At 34.3% G+C, this 19,805-nt stretch overlaps 1 protein-coding gene across 1 annotated transcript in view; it reads left to right on the top strand.

Moving 5' to 3' along the window:
• Positions 1-19,805, top strand: part of PTPRQ (protein tyrosine phosphatase receptor type Q) — a gene marked incomplete at both ends in the record, with an annotated part of 121,080 nt that overhangs the window by 12,464 nt on the left and 88,811 nt on the right. Inside the window, 13 exons of the mRNA XM_079545547.1 lie at positions 1,231-1,361; positions 1,529-1,658; positions 3,451-3,601; positions 3,967-4,073; positions 4,528-4,625; positions 6,967-7,129; positions 8,410-8,670; positions 11,313-11,473; positions 12,426-12,537; positions 13,383-13,609; positions 16,338-16,407; positions 17,914-18,113; positions 19,523-19,772. Coding sequence (XP_079401673.1) covers positions 1,231-1,361; positions 1,529-1,658; positions 3,451-3,601; positions 3,967-4,073; positions 4,528-4,625; positions 6,967-7,129; positions 8,410-8,670; positions 11,313-11,473; positions 12,426-12,537; positions 13,383-13,609; positions 16,338-16,407; positions 17,914-18,113; positions 19,523-19,772 — 2,061 coding nt within the window. The remainder of the gene's footprint in view (positions 1-1,230; positions 1,362-1,528; positions 1,659-3,450; positions 3,602-3,966; positions 4,074-4,527; positions 4,626-6,966; positions 7,130-8,409; positions 8,671-11,312; positions 11,474-12,425; positions 12,538-13,382; positions 13,610-16,337; positions 16,408-17,913; positions 18,114-19,522; positions 19,773-19,805) is intronic.

Below are 19,805 nucleotides of genomic sequence, written 5' to 3'. Positions count from 1 at the left end.
TCATTACTAAACATTCTGAAGTCCATTTCTGTGTCAAGACTATAAAAATATCTGGGAAGTATAGGAATTTAGGCTGTATTAAACTGTGGGGAAATGAGACATATTTTGATTATTTATTTCAGCCAGGGTGATCAGCATCAGTGGAATTGCTTCTCTGTCTTGAAAATTAGCAAGTTTATTGCTCCCACTGCATCTTTAAACAAGGAAGAATAGCTTGAAGTTTCCAAAATAGAAATTATGATTATTAAGGGAAAAATCCCCAACATAAAGATCATACGTAAGAGATCTTTTAATAAGGTCTTTCAAAAAGAAATTTTAATAAGGACTTAAACAATTGTTTGAAATATCTACTGAAATTCTGTGTTTTGAATTTTCAGTTTTTTATGATAATGTACTTCTGTAAGTTTTTCTTCACATATTTTATTATTTTTATTTGACATTCATTTCTACTCTATCTCCTCAGAGTGGAAATGTTATAAAAAGTACTACTGAGATGGTGTAAAAGCAAGCAAGGAAGAAAATAAGAGCATGAGGGATGAAAATAATACTCTTCAAATAATGAAAACCTTGAAAGATTCTTCTTAAGATACAATCTTAATAAAAGTTGTGTTTTGATCACTATAAGAGAACAGTTCTTCAGAAAACTTACTTTTGATCTGTCTTTGTTGGGTCTCCAGAACCTTGGAAAAGAAATACAAACCTATTTTTTTCTTAGAAAACATGTAATTTTTTGTACATTCCAGGCAGAAAGAGCTGGATTGGAATAAGAGAAATGCAGACAGAAGTGTAAAATGCTTTGTAATATAATCTCATACAAGGCTATACTGATTAGGGATAAAGGGCATTTGCTGTGTCTAGCCTACTTGGTTTTGCTGATCTCTCTGACAAAATTTAGGTCAACTCAGAGCACAGTGGCAGTAGTATTGGAGGGATTAACTTTATTCTGGAGGATTTCCCTGCCTACATGCATCAGCATGTTCAGCCCCATCTGATTTCAAGAAAAACAAGAAAGCAGTTTACTTTGAATAGCGCCTGTATTATCTCTGCTCTTTCTCCATTTTTTTTTTTTCTGCTTTAGAATATCTATTTCCTGAACTCTATTTCCTGAAATGCCTGAAATCAGATTTTGCCCAGTGCTTGCTTGAATTTGTTATTGATCCTCTTTGATATCTCCACAGAAGACACAAAATTGTTGGACTGAACAGTAACAGTTTTTATGTTTTCCTGTAGGCTTAGCAGCACCACTCAGTATACAAGAAGGCAATGTGACAGACACTTCAATACAGATTACCTGGGACCGTGCAGAAGGAGATTTTCAGCAATATGAAGTCACATGTACAAACTGTGCAAGTGCTTTCAGGGTATGCTTTTTGAAAAGACTGTTCAGTCAATGCAGTTATTTTTGTAAAATTTCATATTAAGCATTCAGAGATTAAATTAGAAGCTATGCATCCCACTAAAATAGGTGGAGGTGCCACTAATATAACAGAAACATATTCTGCAAACAGTTCTTTATTTGGCTTTTTAGGTCCAGAAAGTCAAGCAAGAAACAGCAACATTTTCCAACCTTATTCCTGGTAAACTGTACAGCTTTACAGTTCGATCAGAAAAGGAAGGTTTCAGAGATAGCGTACTTGTTGCAAAGGAAATAGAGACAGGTGAGGCCTCAGTGTCACTATATTCATAACTTGTTTTATTCTTCTTATATCTCTTGTTTTCTTCTACATTTACTTGAACTTTATTTTTGTTTGAATAGAAAATTAAATCATCCTTATTATTTTCTCCTTATTCTCTTTCACTGTTCTCTTCTTTATTCTTCTTTTCTTATTCTTCCTTTCAAGTAAATGCACTTGAATTTGGTTGTGGTGAACAACTCATTCCTGTTACTAACAACATAATGATTCAAGCAGTTTTACACTGCTAGTGTACAACTGGTACTTGCAGACTGGTTATCAGCACTAGAAAAAGCAAAGTCTTTTTTTTTAAACTTCTGTTTTTGCTTCACTGCTGAGTTTGAACTTGTTCAGTTTTACTGAGTTTTTACTTGTTCAGAATTAACTATGGTTTAGAACTAAGATATGGTTTAGTTTGTGGTAGCAATGGTAATGAGAAGACGGTTGAACTAAATGATCTTACAGGTTACTTCCAACCTTGTGATTCTATGATTCTATTCTATAAATTAGTTTTCTGATATTCTTTCACTGGCTTCTTACATCAGTAGTAAATACAGTTTTTTGTTGGTTTTTTTTTTTTTTTTTTTTTTTTTTTTTTTTTTTTTTCAGTAAATTTAGTTTTACTTTAGGCTAGGATGTTGGATTCTCAGAAGCAGAGCTCTGTTTTAGTTCTGGTGTGAGAGTGTGTGTGTGAATGTCTAACTGCAAGGGGGCCAGGGTAAGCCAGGACTTAGGTGGAGTGCCTGGGAGCAAGCATGGGGGTGAGCAGCCAGCTCTGAGAGGCAGCTCTGGCTTTGAGTGCACCTGTGTATCTCCTAGGATGATCAGTTTGGGGGAGATCAGGGGAGGAGTATGAGGCCATAAGTGCTGTCTCGGTTCATGTGAATGCTCTGCCTTCTAGGAATACATCTTCAGCCTGGTTGGCCTGGGGACACGAAGCAGCAGCAGCCTTACCTCTCTCTGGCTGATGTGTCTGAAATTATATAATTTCCTCTAACAGGTTCCTAATGTGAATAAGTATAGGTCATAAAAAGATTTACAGTTGGCAGCAAGCATGGTCAAAGATATATAATATTTTGCTTTCAAGGAACCATCAACTAAAGCTGACATAGAAACAGTGGTAGATGTCTGAAAAATTTTTCTGAGAGGGTAAGTCGTGGGGAAGTAATTATGGAGTAAGTAAGAAAAAACGCATAGATATTCTTTTTGCAAGAACTGAGGACTTGAAACAGAAAAGAGCAAGCAGGAGACAAGCAAAAGGAGATAGTTGTTTATTAAATTTGTAGATAAGGTGCAGAACTCCTGCCCACAGGATATTTTGGGTGATGATTGTAGTTTGGCTCAAGAAATCCATGGGCTGCACACTAGGAAATAACCTGGAAGGTTATCACTACATGTAAGTCTTGTTTTCTGTAGACATCTGCTTTTAGCTGCCATTGAAAACAAGATATTTTACTAGCAGGAATTTTGGTCCTAGCCAAGCAAGTTAGGTCTTATGTTGATATTTCCTTAGAAATTGTAAGTGTTTGAGGAACTACACATCAGTGATGTCAAAACTACATTAAATAGAATTACAGAGCAATTGTTTGGGGTCTGGTGGGTAATAAAAGCTCCTACACTCGTTACTGCAGTGGTATTATCTGTCTCTCATTGAGAAAAACAAGGACATAAACATGTTTCTGGAGCTTTCATCACATTCGGTTGAAAAAAGTCCTGCCATAGAATAGTGTGTTTAAGATATATTTTAAAAGTAACATTGCCTCTTGTTGTCACACAGTACCAAGTGCAGTTAAGTATCTGAACTATAGCAGAGACTCTGAATCAATAACTGTTACCTGGCCACCAGCCCAAAGTAAATTTGATGGATATGTCCTTTCAATAAAAAGCAAGATCTTCAACAAAGAGAACATGCTATCTTCTGGTGTAAGGTATGACGATTACATTTTAATCTTCAGCTATTTAAAAAAGAACTAACATGAACTGAAATCAGATATTTCATACTGTATGTATAATAAGTAGTCTGCAGTATTACTTACATGTGATATATATTTGATGATTTACTTGATAAATACTTCTGTACCTGTGTGAAAAAAGAACACTTAATATAACACTCTATAAGTTATAACATTTTATAATTTTATTATTATATAAAATAAATTTTATAATAAGTGACATCTAGTGTCATATAAAGAAATTATAAAGAAATAATATCCATAATGTTGTACGTAGTTAGAAGTATTAAGATGCATGTATTTTAAAATCCTAAAGAAAACAATCTCTTTCACGTTTGTAGAATGTACAAACTTGAGGGACTTCTGCCAGGCACTGATTTCCTGATTAGCATTGTGACAACCAGTGGACTGAAAAGAAGTCACCCCACCATTCTCAAGGTTAACACCTGTAGGTTCACAATTCATTTTTACATTTTAATGTTTTCTCTAAAAAACATAGTTTTTATTAAATCAATGCATGAATTTATTTAAATCAATTAAATAAGTGACTAGATTAATGTATGTATGTCTTTCTTTTCAAGTTTAACATTCTTAAAAGTTATCAAATGAAGATTTTTCAATACAAATAAATTTCCTATGAAGTTAATGGAATTATGTTGATAATTCAATCAGCATGCTGTTAGGAATGGAATATTTCTACAAAAACTTACAAACACTGCTTGTATTTCTTATTCTGTTGCTAATACGTGGAGATAAGTGAGTTTTCCCCATTTCTCTTCTGCACAGTATGAAATCTGTAACCACATTGAATTATAAAGTAATGAATTACAGCAGTATTTCCTTCAATTCAGTATAAAATATTTTGCTATTAAATTTTGCATGCTCTCATACTCTTACCTCAGGTCCTGATCCACCATCAGACTTGCAGGTGCTTGGGCAGGAGGAAAATACAGTATATTTGTCTTGGAAACTACCAAGAGGAGGATTTGATAAGTTTCAGGTGAGATAAGAGTGGGAAGAAAAACAATGCAATCTTATAAATTGCTCAATGAAATTATTATCTTTCATGTATAATAAGATAAATACATACAAACATATGTATAATAACACGTATCTACAACAATAATTATTTGTCGTTACAAACCATGTAATTATGGAAGGGAAATATTCTTTCTAGAGATGGTCAGGTTCTAATATTCTGCGGTTAGTATTACAGACTGGCTTGACATCATCAGCATTTTGGAGCATATCCTTTGCAACACTTAGCTTAAAATATAGAATTCTTTTCTTCCAGTTCTCTGGTCAGAAACAATTCTCTGTGACATCTAAACACTTGGTTTGTGGATCATGTTTCACTGAGACATTCAGCCAGTCTCTTTTGTATCCTGTCTTTTGCAGCCTATCTTGGATTATCCTTTGCCTTTTGAAGTCACTGTATAAACACGGTCATACAGTCAACTCTTCAGTAATAAACTGTTTAGTGGTAAACTTGTCATTTGAATTGATGATGATATTGAGGTGTCATCCTGTACTGTAACTTACTGGCTAGGATATTCTTCATTACACAGAAAAACCGTGAAACAAAGTACCTTGCTCTAATTTATACTCCAATATTGAAGTATCCAATTCTGCTCCCCACACCACTGAAGTGTCAGTACTGTTAAGCATTGTCTCTTAGCAGTTCTCCTCTCTTCATTAGTGTGCAGCTGCATTGATCTGAATGAATAAAGCCAGACAGTTAACCTATACCAGCACCATTTGCTGAATGTAGTTTGGAATATTTTTACAAATTTCAAAATTTAATTTGATTCTCTTGTTCGTGTTCTGAAGCAGCTCTGACACACTTTTGTATGTGGTCAGGTTATTTTTATCATCCCATGGAAAATAATTGTCATCTGTAATACTGATCTTTATGGCACTGTACTATTGCTTGGTATTGGTATCTCATACAGTAAGCAGCCACATTAGACAGTGCTTTATCAGAATAAATGAGGTTGTCTATAAATCTTTAATAGGAAAGGCTTCAGTAGACTGGTTGCTTAGTGAAGTGCACCTGCATAAAAGGGATCATTTTACTAACCATTTAAAATTAATTGTCCCAGCTCACAACTTTCTATGGAATATACATAAAAAAAAGAGTACACAAAAGAAACTTTCCTAACTTGTTTATGCTAGATGTAAATTTTTAATCTGTAACTTTGCTTCTAGCATTTTGCAGTGCTGTAATTCTAATGAATTGATGACAGTCTCTAAGATTTAGTATGCATTAAAAGGTCTTGTGTCAGCACAATAAGTAGATGCAATAAGTAGATGCCTAAGGGAACTGCACTATTCCTTCCCAGATCCACAGCAGCTGAATCTAAATTCTTTCAGATCACCTGTATGACCCCTCCACTCCTGGAGGAAATAATTGGTGAACACACTGACATAAACAGCTGCAAACCATCTTCATCTAACAGTACTGCCACTACCAAGAAACCCCTGCAGATATGCGTGCTGAGAATGTTTGTCTAGAGCCCTCCTCTGAAGGGCAGACACACTGTGTATCTTGGTTTTCACCAGTGCAGATGAGAAATAGTCCGCAGCAGTGTTCTGTTTCCACAGAAAGGACTATCACAGGAATTTATTCCTTTGCCTCAGGAGTTGTCTTGGCGGTCAAAAGGAATTCTCACAGCCTCTAGGAAATAAGGGGCCAAATTAAAACTGGTGTCTGCAGCACTTTTATTCTCTTCAGTGGCTCAAAGCAGTTAGTTTTCAAGATATCCTAGTGAGCTCAGTTGAGTGGCTGATTCCTTAGGGCTCTTTCTTTTTTTCATTCCTTCTTTCTATCTTGTAGTTAATTGCACAGCTTATTGGTACAGCTGTGTGACTGAGTAGTCAGAGTACAATCTATTATCCTCCCTCCAAGAGTAAAGGCTTCGCCTTCTCCATCTATTTTTAAAAGATTAAAAGTGCTTGCATCACTATTAAGAAATATTAGAGTAAGTAGTGGATCAGCCTTGTGGAACATAAAACTTCAGCCCTATTCCTTATTTTGTCTCTAAAATGTGGGGAATATTATAAAAGTTTGTATATAAACAGGTAGTTAGAATCTTTGAACATAAATTTTATGAAGTGCAATAACGTATGACATAAGAAACTATCATCAACTGTTATTACATTATTCTATTAACACATCAGTCTAATAATATATATTTTTACTTATAACTCCTTTTATAATATAGTTGATACATAATATATAATATAATTTCTTATATAATATTGTAAGTAAGTATAAATATGTAAGTAGAATTACATAAACTTAATCATTTTGGATTTAAGTAATTACTCTTTTTCCGTAGCTTTCATATTGTCTAATGAATAACGAAAAGCCATTTACCAGAACTGTCTATGATAGCAGAGCTGTAGTGAAAAATCTGGCCCCTGGGATGGAATATACATTTCAGTTAAGGACAATTAAAGGCTGGGATTCCTCTGTGACTGTGGAGAAAAATGTCATCACAAGTAAGGAAGCACCTTGTCATTTGTATACTTTTGAATAAAAGTAAATATGGATACAGAGGTATTTAAATCATCGCATGCAAGTCGTGCAAAAGGATCAGAGTGTTCAAAATAAAGTTTAACTTTAGGGGGAAAATTTTGCTTCCTCTTGTCATAGTTGCTTAAACAGGATCCTTGATGAAGTCGAGGAGTCTAAACATAGTTGTAGGTAATCATTTGAATAAAAAACTGGACTCTCAAAATTCTTCCAGCTCCAGCACAAGCCTGACAAAGTTGATAGAGTAGATAAGTGTAATCAAAATATAAATCAACTCTTGGTTTTATATATGTACATATCTTAGTCTTCCCCACTTTGAAGAGTTTTCTGTGGCTTGTTGGGACTCTAATTCCTTGATGAAGGAAGGCTCTGCTAGAAAGCTTTGCAGTTAGTTTGACAAAGATGAATGAATCTCTGAAAAAAAATGAACTAGATCTTCAGAATTTTGTCACTGGAAAATAAAAGAGAATAATTATCATCTTGGTCCTGAAAGTACTTCTTTTCAGGCAAATATTTTCATGACTGCTGGGCATGAGTGCAGTATATGACCAGAGTATGGAGAAATTACTCTCACAATTTTAATGACATTTCATATTGAATAATGCAGCCTTTAGTGGAATAATGTTTTTTTTTTTTTTTTTTTTTTTTTAAATTAAAGAAATTTATAAATAATTACAACATTCATTTTTTTTGGAGGACTGCAAACATTAATTTTCTAACAGAAAGTGTACATTGCATAGTAATGGAGATGTTATTTATGAATAAATATCTACACTTTTAGAATTCTGGATATAACCAAGAGGAATAAAGGATTCATCACTGTGATTATGCACTTTTTGTTTCCCTTTCTAAAATGAACAATTTTCTAAAATCATATGTCTTATGAAGCATTTCAGAAAATGTTTAATTGAATGAAATCACCTCAAAGACTTCCTTTTCACTCTGATTGCTCAATGCTATTGTTCTAGTAGAAGATTAGATAAGTCTGGAATTCTCTTCCATAAATTACATAGTGCACAGTAGAGTGACACTGTCAAGTTTTATTCTGGGTAATATGATGGAACTTCTTACTAGATATCCATACAAACATACTTCTAAAATGTGCATTAATATTTCATTAAATCTCTGAACCCAAAAATCATTTAAATAAAAGCCGTTTCTTTTCAAATGCTGATATTTTTGTTACATTTTTTACAAGAAATATGTATTAGAATTGTCTTTATTAATCTAAGTAACTTTACTATAGAACCAGCTGGGATCTGCAATTTGGCATTGAAAATGGTAAATACTTCCTCTGCGACTGTAATGTGGAATCCAGCCAAGACTAACTTCACATCTTACAAAGCATCTTTGTCAAACAGCACCTTTATGAGCAAGTTTATGATTCCAGGAGCAGTATCTAACTTCAGTGTTACAAATCTGACTGCTGGGGGTATTTATAATTTCACACTGCGAAGACTGCAAGGCAATATTGAAGGAGCTCCTGCCTTCATTGAAATTGTAGCAGGTCTGTACAGTTTTCTATTTTTTCTACTTGCAGGTGAGTGGTAGCTCTCAATAACCATTTAGCTTTGTGTGTATCACTGGTTGAATAACATGAGAATTTCAGGAGAGGTTACATGTAACAGTTTGCTGTGGTTGTGGACATGCATTATCTGTAATGTACACAACTTAAATCTAGTGGTCACTACCAGAAATAATATTATTTATATGTGTAGCATGCCTTTTGGCCATGTTTAGTGTCTTCGTTATTTTGCAGGTCTTAATCCTGCAAAGGGTTATGCATTATCTGAACTTAACCTTTAATGTTTGCAGAGTTAAGGCTTTAGAATGTAAAATGTTCCATTCAAAGACAGTTTATCGGATTTGTTCTTAAAACATTATGGGGTAAAATCTCAATCTTGACATTTGCCTGCAGTTTAATGTAATATAATAATGTAAAATACAGCTGAAATTTAAAAGGCGAAAAGGTGCTCCAGAAATTCTATTACTACTTTCCTATACCACTTTTGGAAGTTTTACCTGTGACAATGACAGAGGGAGACCTGAGAAGTATTGAAGGTTCTCATTGACATGTCATGAGACACGTAATGACACACGTTTGCATGTGCGCTTTTGGGATCGTGTGCTTCAGCTGTAGTCAGGGGGTTTGAAGCAAGAGTTTGAAGAGTCTTTAAAATGCAATGACATAGAGGTGGAAATCCTTATGTTTACCTTGAAGTAGTTGTCTTGAGAGGAAAAACTATGAAGAAAAATCTTGCACATCTTTTGTAAGTTGATCCATGACCACAATACTGTAATGCTTAGTCATTACTAATATTTTTTCTAATTCAGAGAAGATTTATAAAAGGTTGGTTGATCCATTTGTGATTGCTTTTCCTTAAACGTGTCGAGATTACATCACAATGCTGAGCCTTGTGGTTTAGAATGGTTAATTTTGGGAAAAAATATCATGTTGCATTTTGCACACCATGCTCCGTGATGTATCTTCTCAACTGCAGTGAATTATGTCAGTGAAATGAGCAGGAAGTTGTTTTATGCTTCACGCAGATATGCTGGCTGTATACTTTACACAAGTATACTGGCCACTGCTGGTAAGAAGTGAATGTTAACACGTACATGAAATAGGAGTACAGTAGAAGAGCAGGTGCTCTGAGGCTCAAGTGAACTGCATTGGTGGCATGGTTAAAACTGCAAGAGGGTAGAAGTGAAACTTTTTTCAGTGTCAATGGAAGAGGTAGTTCTCAATCATAGGGTAATAGTAGGGCTATTATTAGCTTCATGGCACTACATTTCTCTTTCCATGAGGAATCTTCTAGGCTGTCTTCTGCTGCTGATTCAGAAATAATGCGACTGAGGCAGACAGATTTAAGTACTATGATAACTCAGATTTTAATCATGGGTTTGTATAAAAGACCTTTACAAGCATAGTGTCTGGAAATAGTAGTACTAATGGTAACACTAGGACTTATAATTTAAATAAGTGTAATAAAAGGAAGAAGATGTGCTCTCGGTTACACTTGCAATTCTCTACATTGATTTTTTTTTTCCTGTTAGTATTAAAATAAATTAAAAGTAATACAAAAACCCAATCATATATGCAAGAAATAAATACTGAGTATAAAAACCTAGTGTTGACATTTGGATGCATGAACATTTCAGGTAGAATATTTGGTAGCAGAGCTGTAGTGATCTGTTTGAAACTGCAGGGGAAAGAGTTCAGGAAGGATACATAATCTAAATAGAGTTATAGTAAATAAAAATGAGTGGAACTCTTTCAGAATAAAAGTGATGTGATATTTAAACTGAAAAGGACATTATTAGTGTATAAACAGCTCAGAAGACTTAGTTCGAATTCGGAAGAAACAAGTTAGTAAGGGAGTCAGAGGACAGTGCAAGGTAGTGGCATATCTGGCATGTGACAGAGCATCCCTGATGGGGCTTGCTGTGTCAGGTATGCACAGGAATTGTTGTTAGCTATCTGCACTATGGCTATGTGCATGTGGATCAATAATACAATATTAAAGATATGTAATGTTTTAATGAGCTACTGATGAAGCTACAGTATGATTCATTGGTAGGACTTGAATGAATGATACAGATTTAAAAGTGCCTGAAAGGGCAGAAAAATAAGAAAGTGAGATGACATTTCAGGAACATGTGAAAACATGGCTTTAATGAAAGGAGTCCAAAATAAAAAAATAGGAAACTTAACTAATTAGATTTCCTGGAATTACTTGGATTTCAGATATATGAAAACTATTTAAAAAGAATTAACTATTTTGTAACAAGCAACAGAACAGATAATCTGTAGTAGCATTACTTGGTACAGCAGTAGTGCTAGCTTTAAGGTTGAGTACAGCAGAAGCACTGAGACTGTGCTGAGATTCTTGCTTAACCAAACAGTGGACTGAGATACCTGAGTATATCTCCACAATATCTACACAGCATAGTTCAGAGATTATCAACCATATCTCAGAAGTAGTGCAGCAACTGTATTGTAAAATGCTGTTGCATATGGGCTAATTAGCAATTATCCTTGGAGTGAGTAAGCTGTTCCTGGGTGCTTTTATAGTCAGTTGTAACTACTTATATATTTGTCAAGGATGTATTTAGTTTAACATCTTATATTTCACGTTTCTCTTTTAGAACCTGCAAAACCAGAAGGGCTTAAATTCTTCAATGTTTCATCAGATTCTTTTTCCCTGTATTGGAGACTACCATATGGACATGTAGACAGATTTCGTGTGGATCTTATTCCTGACCATGGATCTGTTGTTATCTTAGATCTTGGAGTTAGAGAGTATCAAGTATGTGCTTTTATTACAGGATTTGCACAGCCAGCTTTTCCTTGTGCAGCGTACGGATGAAGAATGCAAGGTTGCTTCCTTAGCTATTTTATGCAGATGTGACCAGAGAGGTATTCATATAAAATTACTGAAAGCACATTTCAGCATCCAGAGTTTGGTACCTTAAAACAGTTAGCGAATCTCTCTCTTTTTTTTATTTTTTTCAAGTCTGCTACAAGGATACAGTCAGTCATCCAAGGTTCATGAATAGTTTAACAAAGGAAGGGCAGAGCTGTTGAGTAATACAGACTCATTAATTGTGTACTTGCCAGGAAGATCCGTGCTTAAATCATTAATGCAGGCAACATTTCGCTGCTGAGGCATCAAAAAGAAATAGGAGGACTTTTTGGTTCTACAGTCTGGAAAATATAAGAATATTAACAGAAGTAATGGCTGTTCTGGTTGGTTTGCTTTTGTTTTTTATTGGAACTACACAGATACAGGTATTTTGTATTAATGACTGTTTAAAAGTTTTTAATTATGCTTATTTCAAATGATGGGTTTACTTAACCATCAGAACGTTGGAAGCTTTTCAAGACTTGCTTTGTGTTTGTTCTTTCAAGAGGTGATTTTATAATGCTAAATATATGCTTGAATAATGAGGATGTTGCAGAAACACCTGTATAGATACACTGACAAGTGATTCTGTGATAAAATTAATAGTATGGAGGGTAGCTAAATAAGATAAAATGCTGTGCTGTAGCTAGCAAGTATGAACTGCTCTTCTTACTGTTGCAAATGCTGCTATATTTCTAAAAGCTCATTTACCAGCCTTTTTGGTAATTACTCTCAGTATCGCAGTGCTTAAAATTACAGGGTTGGGGCTTCTATTGTTGTTGTTCTTGTTTTCAGTTATGGGGGATGGGGCATTCATTTTCATGATTCTTGCTAACAATCCGATGTCATATTTTAGGCTGACTTTTATAACACTACACCTGGAACAACATACAATGTTACAGTTTCTACAGTTTCTTCTTCCACATACAGTTCACCTGCCGGTAGAACAGTGACAACAAATGTCACAAGTAAGTTAAAAATGACTGCTTATGTTTTATTTCTTTTTTTTTTAACAATGATTTCTTTTTTGTATTTACTATTATACATAGTACTACAGGCAAAGTGATAAATATTTTTTAACAGTCATCAGAATTTTTTATCTTCTTTAAATGTAAAAAAATACATACTGAATCAGAGGTGTTCTATGAGAGCATGAGAATTTATTAGATTTTTCAGAATAAACCCTCATTGTGAGTAGTGGTGGTATTCATCCATTAGCTTGGCTATTTAAAATTTTAAAAAGAGAGAGAGAGAGAGAGAGAGAGAGAGAGAGAAAAGCAACAACGACAACAACAACAACAAAACCCTGAAAACACAAAGGAAAGCAACTGATAAACTTCTGAAAAGTTTTTAGTTGTAAAATAATATCCATGCATGGAACAGCAGTCTTCTGAGATGTTTCAAAAAAACATGGCCATATCAGACTTATTTTATGAGTGTAATTTATTTTATTTAATGAAAGGAACTTGAATTAAGCATTCTAGAATATCTGAAATATTAAGTTGGCATTATGCTGTTTTGTTTGCTATGATGTTACATATTTTGCATTCATAAAAAAGAATGTTCCTGAAGTTCAAAATTTCATTTAATCTTTTTTTTGTAACAGTACTGTAGCCAGAAACAAACAAACAACTGAATGGAAAACAAACAAACAAACAAAGCTTATTAAACTGTGCATTTAGTCTTCTGTACTTTTTCTTATTTTTGCTGGCAGATGATTTTTTTTATTTACAGTAACTATGAGGATGTCTCCATCATTTGGAAACTTAATTAAAGACCGTTTTTGACATATTACTTATTTATTTATTTTTAGATCCTGGTCCCCCTGCATTACTTGCAGGTGAAAGAGTTGGCTCTGCTGGAATTCTGTTGTCATGGAATACACCACAGCATCCAAATGGGAGAATTCTGTCCTACATTGTTAAATATAAAGAGGTCTGCCCGTGGATGCAAACAGCTTACACACAGGTCACAACAAAGCCAGATAGTCTGGAGGTTCTTCTTACCAATCTTAACCCTGGAACAACTTACGAAATTAAGGTAAAAGCTTTATGAATACTGTTTAGTTTGAACTCTCCCTTGTTGTGCACTGTATGAAACTATGTTAAGTGCACTGATTTCTGATGCACATTGTTAATAACTTCTGCTGTGTAACAAAATGCATGTAGCAGGTATTTATTTACTTTAGTGGCTTTTACATATACTTAAAATAATTTCTAACCACAACTGTTCTAAAACATAGTTTCTTCTATTAATATTGTTACTGACGTATAATATGTGGTGGAGAGCACAGAGCACAGGTTAGAATTTTAAAAAATATCTGTACACTTCATCTTCACTGAGATTTAGTCTTTCAAATCACTGGTGCACTTTGGATATTACACATAGATTTCTAAATCACCCCAACCAAATCCATAAAAGCAAATATACATGTGTAATTCCTTATTTGATTTTAAACTGAATTATTTGAAGAAAGAATTTTCTGTCCTGAATTTTCATCTGTTGTCATCTAAAATCGTGCTCGCTTTCTGATGAATAACTGTTTTCCTAGTACTGAGATGAAAAGCAGGCTTCTTTCTATATTGCAAATACACACGCCTATGACACATTCTCACCCCAACTGTGTACTTGTGATGGGGGAGTGCCAACAACTCCACTCACTGAACAGGACACAGATACACACAGCTACATACTTGATGAAAAATTTCCTTTTTATTTAATCGTCTTTGTATTTTCCCTTGTGTTTGTGTGTGGCCTGTAAACATATTAGCCTAGTTTCCCCAAGCCCGAATGTTTTACCTCTTATCGTTTCCTAAATAAAAAAGTTGTACCATTCATTGTCCTTTCCATAGATTTTATTTCTTTGATATTTACAGGAGGTACCTACTGTCAAAATCAGCAGATGTATTTTCATGAGTTCTATATGCACAATTTGGATTAGGCACTCCTGATCCTTCTCTGAACTTTTCAAGTGTAAATAACTTCAAATGGACAGAAATGCATTATTGTTCTCTTGGCAACATTTGCCATGAAGTTCTCTGACACTTTCACAAGAACCTTGGACAGGCACTTCTTTTTAGTGTCAAGAATAAAATGAAATAATATGCTTAGTTTGTTTCATTCCATGTAATGTGAATTGATACCATGGAAAAATATTAGATTTGGCAGTCAAGGAGTAGAGCTGTGCAGTAATCCTTTGTAATGATGATGTGCATATGTAAGAAAGTAGAAATCTAATTAGGGCTTGCTACTGTGGGGAAATTGCTTGCTGCGAATCTTGCAGTGATGACCTTGCTGGTGAAAAGCAGAAATGTTTAGCCTTTGATCTGCCTGCAAACATCTGTTGAAGAAGAAATTAAATAATCAGTTCCTATTAGGAAAAAAAAATATATATTATTTAGACTAAGCTCATTAATCTGTTCAGGTAGATAAAGTTATTAAGATAGTTCAGTTTATTTGTGTGAGATTCACTTTTGAAGGTTTTGCAAATTCTCTTCTTTGCTCTTCTTTGGGAAAGCTGTAGGACATTTAAATCGTGTTTTACTTCGCAGTGATTTGCCTTTGGCTGATATATTTAGGAGGCTTTTCTTCTCATTACTGATGTTTTAGCCATTGATCTTAGAGCTGAATTTGACTCATGAAAGTGACTTTAGACCCAGCTACACTGGGCTAGCAGGGACCTCATGGCTTTCGGCACGAGTGACTAAAAGTCTGTTGGCAAGTGGAGGGCCTATTTGCTGCTTTGGTGGGCTGCCCCACTAGCTGACCCACTAGCACTCTCACTGAGATGGAAATGTGTGGACAAAAAGAAACATTAAATATTTTCCTTGTCCTGAGTAATTTATTTATTTGCTGGTATTTTTTGGATTTTTTTGGGAAGGAAGCAGTGAGTGTTTTTCTGGGGAGGAGTTTGTTGTGTCATTTACAAGCTCTTCATTTTTGCATGGATGAAAATTTGTTATTGTTTTCACCTGGCTTGTTCTTGCTAAATTCCTTCTGGTACGTACCACAACAGTACAGTTCAAAATAGCATCTTATCAACTTTGAATATTCCAATCTATTTCTGACAGCCCAGTCTTGATTTTGTTTCTAGACATTTAATGAAGAAACATTCGTAGAGAAACAGTACTTAAAAGAGATTATTTGCTATCGCTACATATTTGAGAATTATTTGTATGTTTGCAAGATTTTGGGCACCTGATCACTGATAAATTTGTAAAAATATTCAGTCAAGGAACCTTTTTCCTAAACTTCAAATAATTAGTACCAACTCTGTACTTCAAAGCACAAGCATTAGTACTCCTTCCAAATTTGAATTACAACTACTTGAACTGTGTGAACTTTTGTTATCCACAAAGTAACTTTGGTATTTTTGGTTTTTTGGGTTTTTTTTACTTGCTTCCAAACTTTTTGCTATAATGTCACCCTGTGGCATGATCACCTAAGATTTCTAGAAGCTAATGGCACATTTCACAAGCATTTATTTTATCTCCAAAGTCAATCAGTGTGTATAGTTGATCCCTCCACCAGGCAAAAGTTTGTATGCTTTTGTCATATTACCCTGGACTTTTTCTTAAAACTGCAAATCTCTAATAGGCAGACTTTCAATGTATCACTCAGTTTTCTAGATTCTTTCTACCATATCTGTTTTCTTCATTTGTACGTTTATGATTTAAGAGCTGGTAGGTGAATGTCTGCTTCTCCTTAAGATATGCACACTGCCTGTACATCCTATAGGTTCTCTAATTTGATTTCTTTTTTTCTTTAGGTTGCTGCTGAGAACAGTGCTGGTGTTGGAGTATTTAGTGCTCCTTTTCTTTTCCAGACTGCAGAAAGTGGTAATTTTATTGAACCTGCTGATTAGAGGTGCTCTAATTTGCTCAAATATAGCACCCCTGATGCTTCATATTTTATATTTGCACAAATATTTAATTTGTACAAATTCTGATACATTTAGAAGAAAATCCCAATTGTTCCTGCATTTTCTCACTCAGTGGAAAATGGTGCTCTTTGTCCTATTTGCTAGTAACAGGATGTAGGGTGTGCACATATGGAGGTTCTCATATGAAAACTCTGTTTCTCTTGGTGTTTTTTGATACAAGTTTCTAGGTAGGCTGAAAGTAGTGTCAGAGGAGAGCAGAACTATCTACGAATTACACCCATCAGCTAGTGCCTGCAGCAGTACTAGGAAACTGGAAGTACTTGGATCGGTTCTTGAATTGCCTCCTTGTGTCAGGCTGTATTTGTTCATTGCCTAAGTCAAAGTACCTTCTCTAGAAAGTGCAGATTATGTTCTACTAAGTTTTTATTTCTTAAATGTAAAGAAAAAGGGGTGAAAAAAGACACAACTGATATGAAAATATGACTTGATGAGTTTGAAAATTAAAAAAAAGATACATTTTTATGCTATATTTCCATAATTTTTACAAATTTACTATTTTTAGCCTTGCTTTTCCAAGCTTTTCCACTTCAGGAGCAGTTGAACCTTGACTGAAGCGCTGGCACCAGGCCAGTTCTGTGGAGGTGAACAAGTGTAATTGAAATATAGAATTTGTCTTGCCGTTGTGGTGATTGTCCCTCTGTGTCTGGGACTCTAGGCTGATTTCTGTAGCAGGACAAACCATAATGTCAAACATAATATCAGTTAAAGGCAGGAAGATATTCTGCATAAGATTTCTGAGATAACAACGAATTGTAAAACCAGATACGAGAAGGTGTAGCTAACTAACTTGGAGGTGCTACATAAATCATTATTCTTCACTATTTTTGTAACAAATTGCTCACAGAGAACCAGACTTCAGTGGGCTTTATTTACTCGTAGTTGACAGAGGACAATACTAGCATTTTCCCAATGGAGAACTTCAGCTTTTTACTTTCTGATACTTTCTGTTCACATTGTATTAAAGGTAAAACCCTTGTTATTAATATAACTGGAAGACCTGTTGAAATTGGAGGTGAGAGTTGTATGACACTCTGATGGTATTCTTCTTTTAAGCTATTGCTGTGATGATTAAAGAGATGCCAACAACTTGATCAAAATGAAGTTCAGTTTAAAACAATAAAGTTATCTAGAAAAAGTTAGCTAAAGTGGATAGTTGTGTGGACAGTATGGTTTTCAACATACAAAGGGCTTTTTTGAACTGGTCTAACTAAAATGGTTATTTTCCATTTAAGATCACTGAACATAGGAGAGCACAAATATTTGAAATGTGATAGGTTCTTTGGGTACTGTAGTACTAAATGATAATGAAAATCATTTTAAATCATGGTAGATTTGATTCTGAAATATGTATTTAATGAGAAGAAAAGTATGCCTCACTGCTTTTGTTTGTTTTGTTTTCAAGCTCCAGGTAAAGTAGTGAATCTCACAGTTGAAGCCTTAAATTATACAGCTGTAAATCTGATCTGGTTTCTGCCTCGACAACCAAATGGAAAGATAACTAGTTTCAAGATTAGTGTGAAACATGCAAGAAGTGGAATTGTAGTGAAAGATGTCTTGGTTAAAGTAGAAGACCTTCTGTCTGGGAGGTTACCAGAGTGTAATGTAAGTGCTATAAGCCTATTAAATTAGAAATAGACTGAAGCTACAGAATATAATAAAATTTGAATTTTGGGACCATTTGGAGGCTTGCTTTTTGGAACAATCCCCAGTAGTTTACAGAGTTAGGTCTGAGGAAGGATATAATAACGTGAAGAAAAGATTTTCTGTCAGAAGTAGATTAAGAAGGGAATTTTACCTTGAAAAGCTCAGTTTAATCCTGTAATAATGTCAAGAAAGGATCAATTAATTGATATACTTTTAATAGAAAAGGATGGAGTAAATAAATTTGATGTTTCAGTTTCCATTTTTAATTTTACAGCATTCACTGTAAAAAAAAAAGTTTCTGTCACTGTAGAGATAAAGTACTGTTAATATTTCATTTTTATATAATGTTTTATAAAGCTTTGTATATTTTAAGTTGTGCTCTATTCTGCATATCACATTTCAAGAGTAGTTTAATACTTTTCAAAGCAACATAAAAAGAAATAGCAGAGTGATATTCAATAATTCTTTGTAGACAGTTGTTCAGGAACTTTCAGTGAATATTTAATTTCAGAATTTTTACTATCCCTCTGTTTTCAACCTGAAGCCAATGTATAACTTTCAGACTTTCTTGAAGAATATTCTCCTTTTCAACTTTTGTTCTCCTTTTTCCTTTATTCTGAGCCATGTGTTATGACTATTGGGATGTCAAGTTGCCTAAATGTTATTTTTTTATTTTTTTTTTTTCAGGGTGCTAGACTTAGTAATACATTGAAAAGTGCAGTTTTAAATAATAAAAAATGATCAGGGATTTGGTTTCAGATTTTATTTTTGTGATACTGTTAAGCATTTTTGAGGGCTGTAAATGTCAGGCTGATTTAATTTAGCACTGAGAAGAGAGTATCCCACCTATGAATCATAACACATCAATGATTGAAAAGCCCAGCAGCTTTTCAGAGTTGTCTCCTGACAGTACAGATCAGAAAACCTCTGTCTGGTACCTGCTATATATGTATATATCTGTCTATCTCTTTCCGTGCATATGTATGTACACATAAATGTAGGCACACAAAATACATATGTTGAAAAAAGACCTCCCTAGAGATAATTTATTTTTTTGTAGAGAAGTAATCTGAATTATAAAACTGGGAATAGCTAAATGGAGACTAAAAAGTTCCTTCTGCTCAATGATGTTTAAAATTTTTTTGAATGAGGGCAAACACTGTACTACTGTCACTAACAAGATGTGCTAGCACTTCAAATAATGAAATGATAAACTGATTTCAATCATACTGAAGTTTGAAAATAAAAAAATAGAACCAGATCCAGGTGATTTTGTTTCAAAGGGTTTCTGCCTTTTTTTTTTTTACCTCCATATATTAACAGTCAGTATGCTTTCTGTTTATAATGTTTCATATTTGTCTTACTAGGATAACAGTGAATCATTTCTGTGGAGTACTACCACTCCTTCAACTACTTTTGGCAAGTCCACAGTTCCTTCAAGTACTACAGTTACAGCAAGTACAGAAGCATCTAGTCAAATGAGCTCTGTTTGGAATGAGCCAATTAGTTTTGTTATAACTAACCTGAGGGCATATACCACCTATCTTTTTGAAGTCTCTGCAGTTAACACTGAAGCAGGCTACATTGACAGTGCAATTGTCCGAACGCCGGAATCAGGTATTATTTTCATATATTACTTTCGAAAGTAAA

The sequence above is a fragment of the Tetrao urogallus genome, assembly GCF_951394365.1.
Source record: "Tetrao urogallus genome assembly, chromosome: 1".
Lineage (NCBI taxonomy): Eukaryota > Metazoa > Chordata > Aves > Galliformes > Phasianidae > Tetrao > Tetrao urogallus.
The sequence above is the reverse complement of the archived record's forward strand: the minus strand, read 5'-3'. Positions and strand labels throughout refer to the sequence as shown.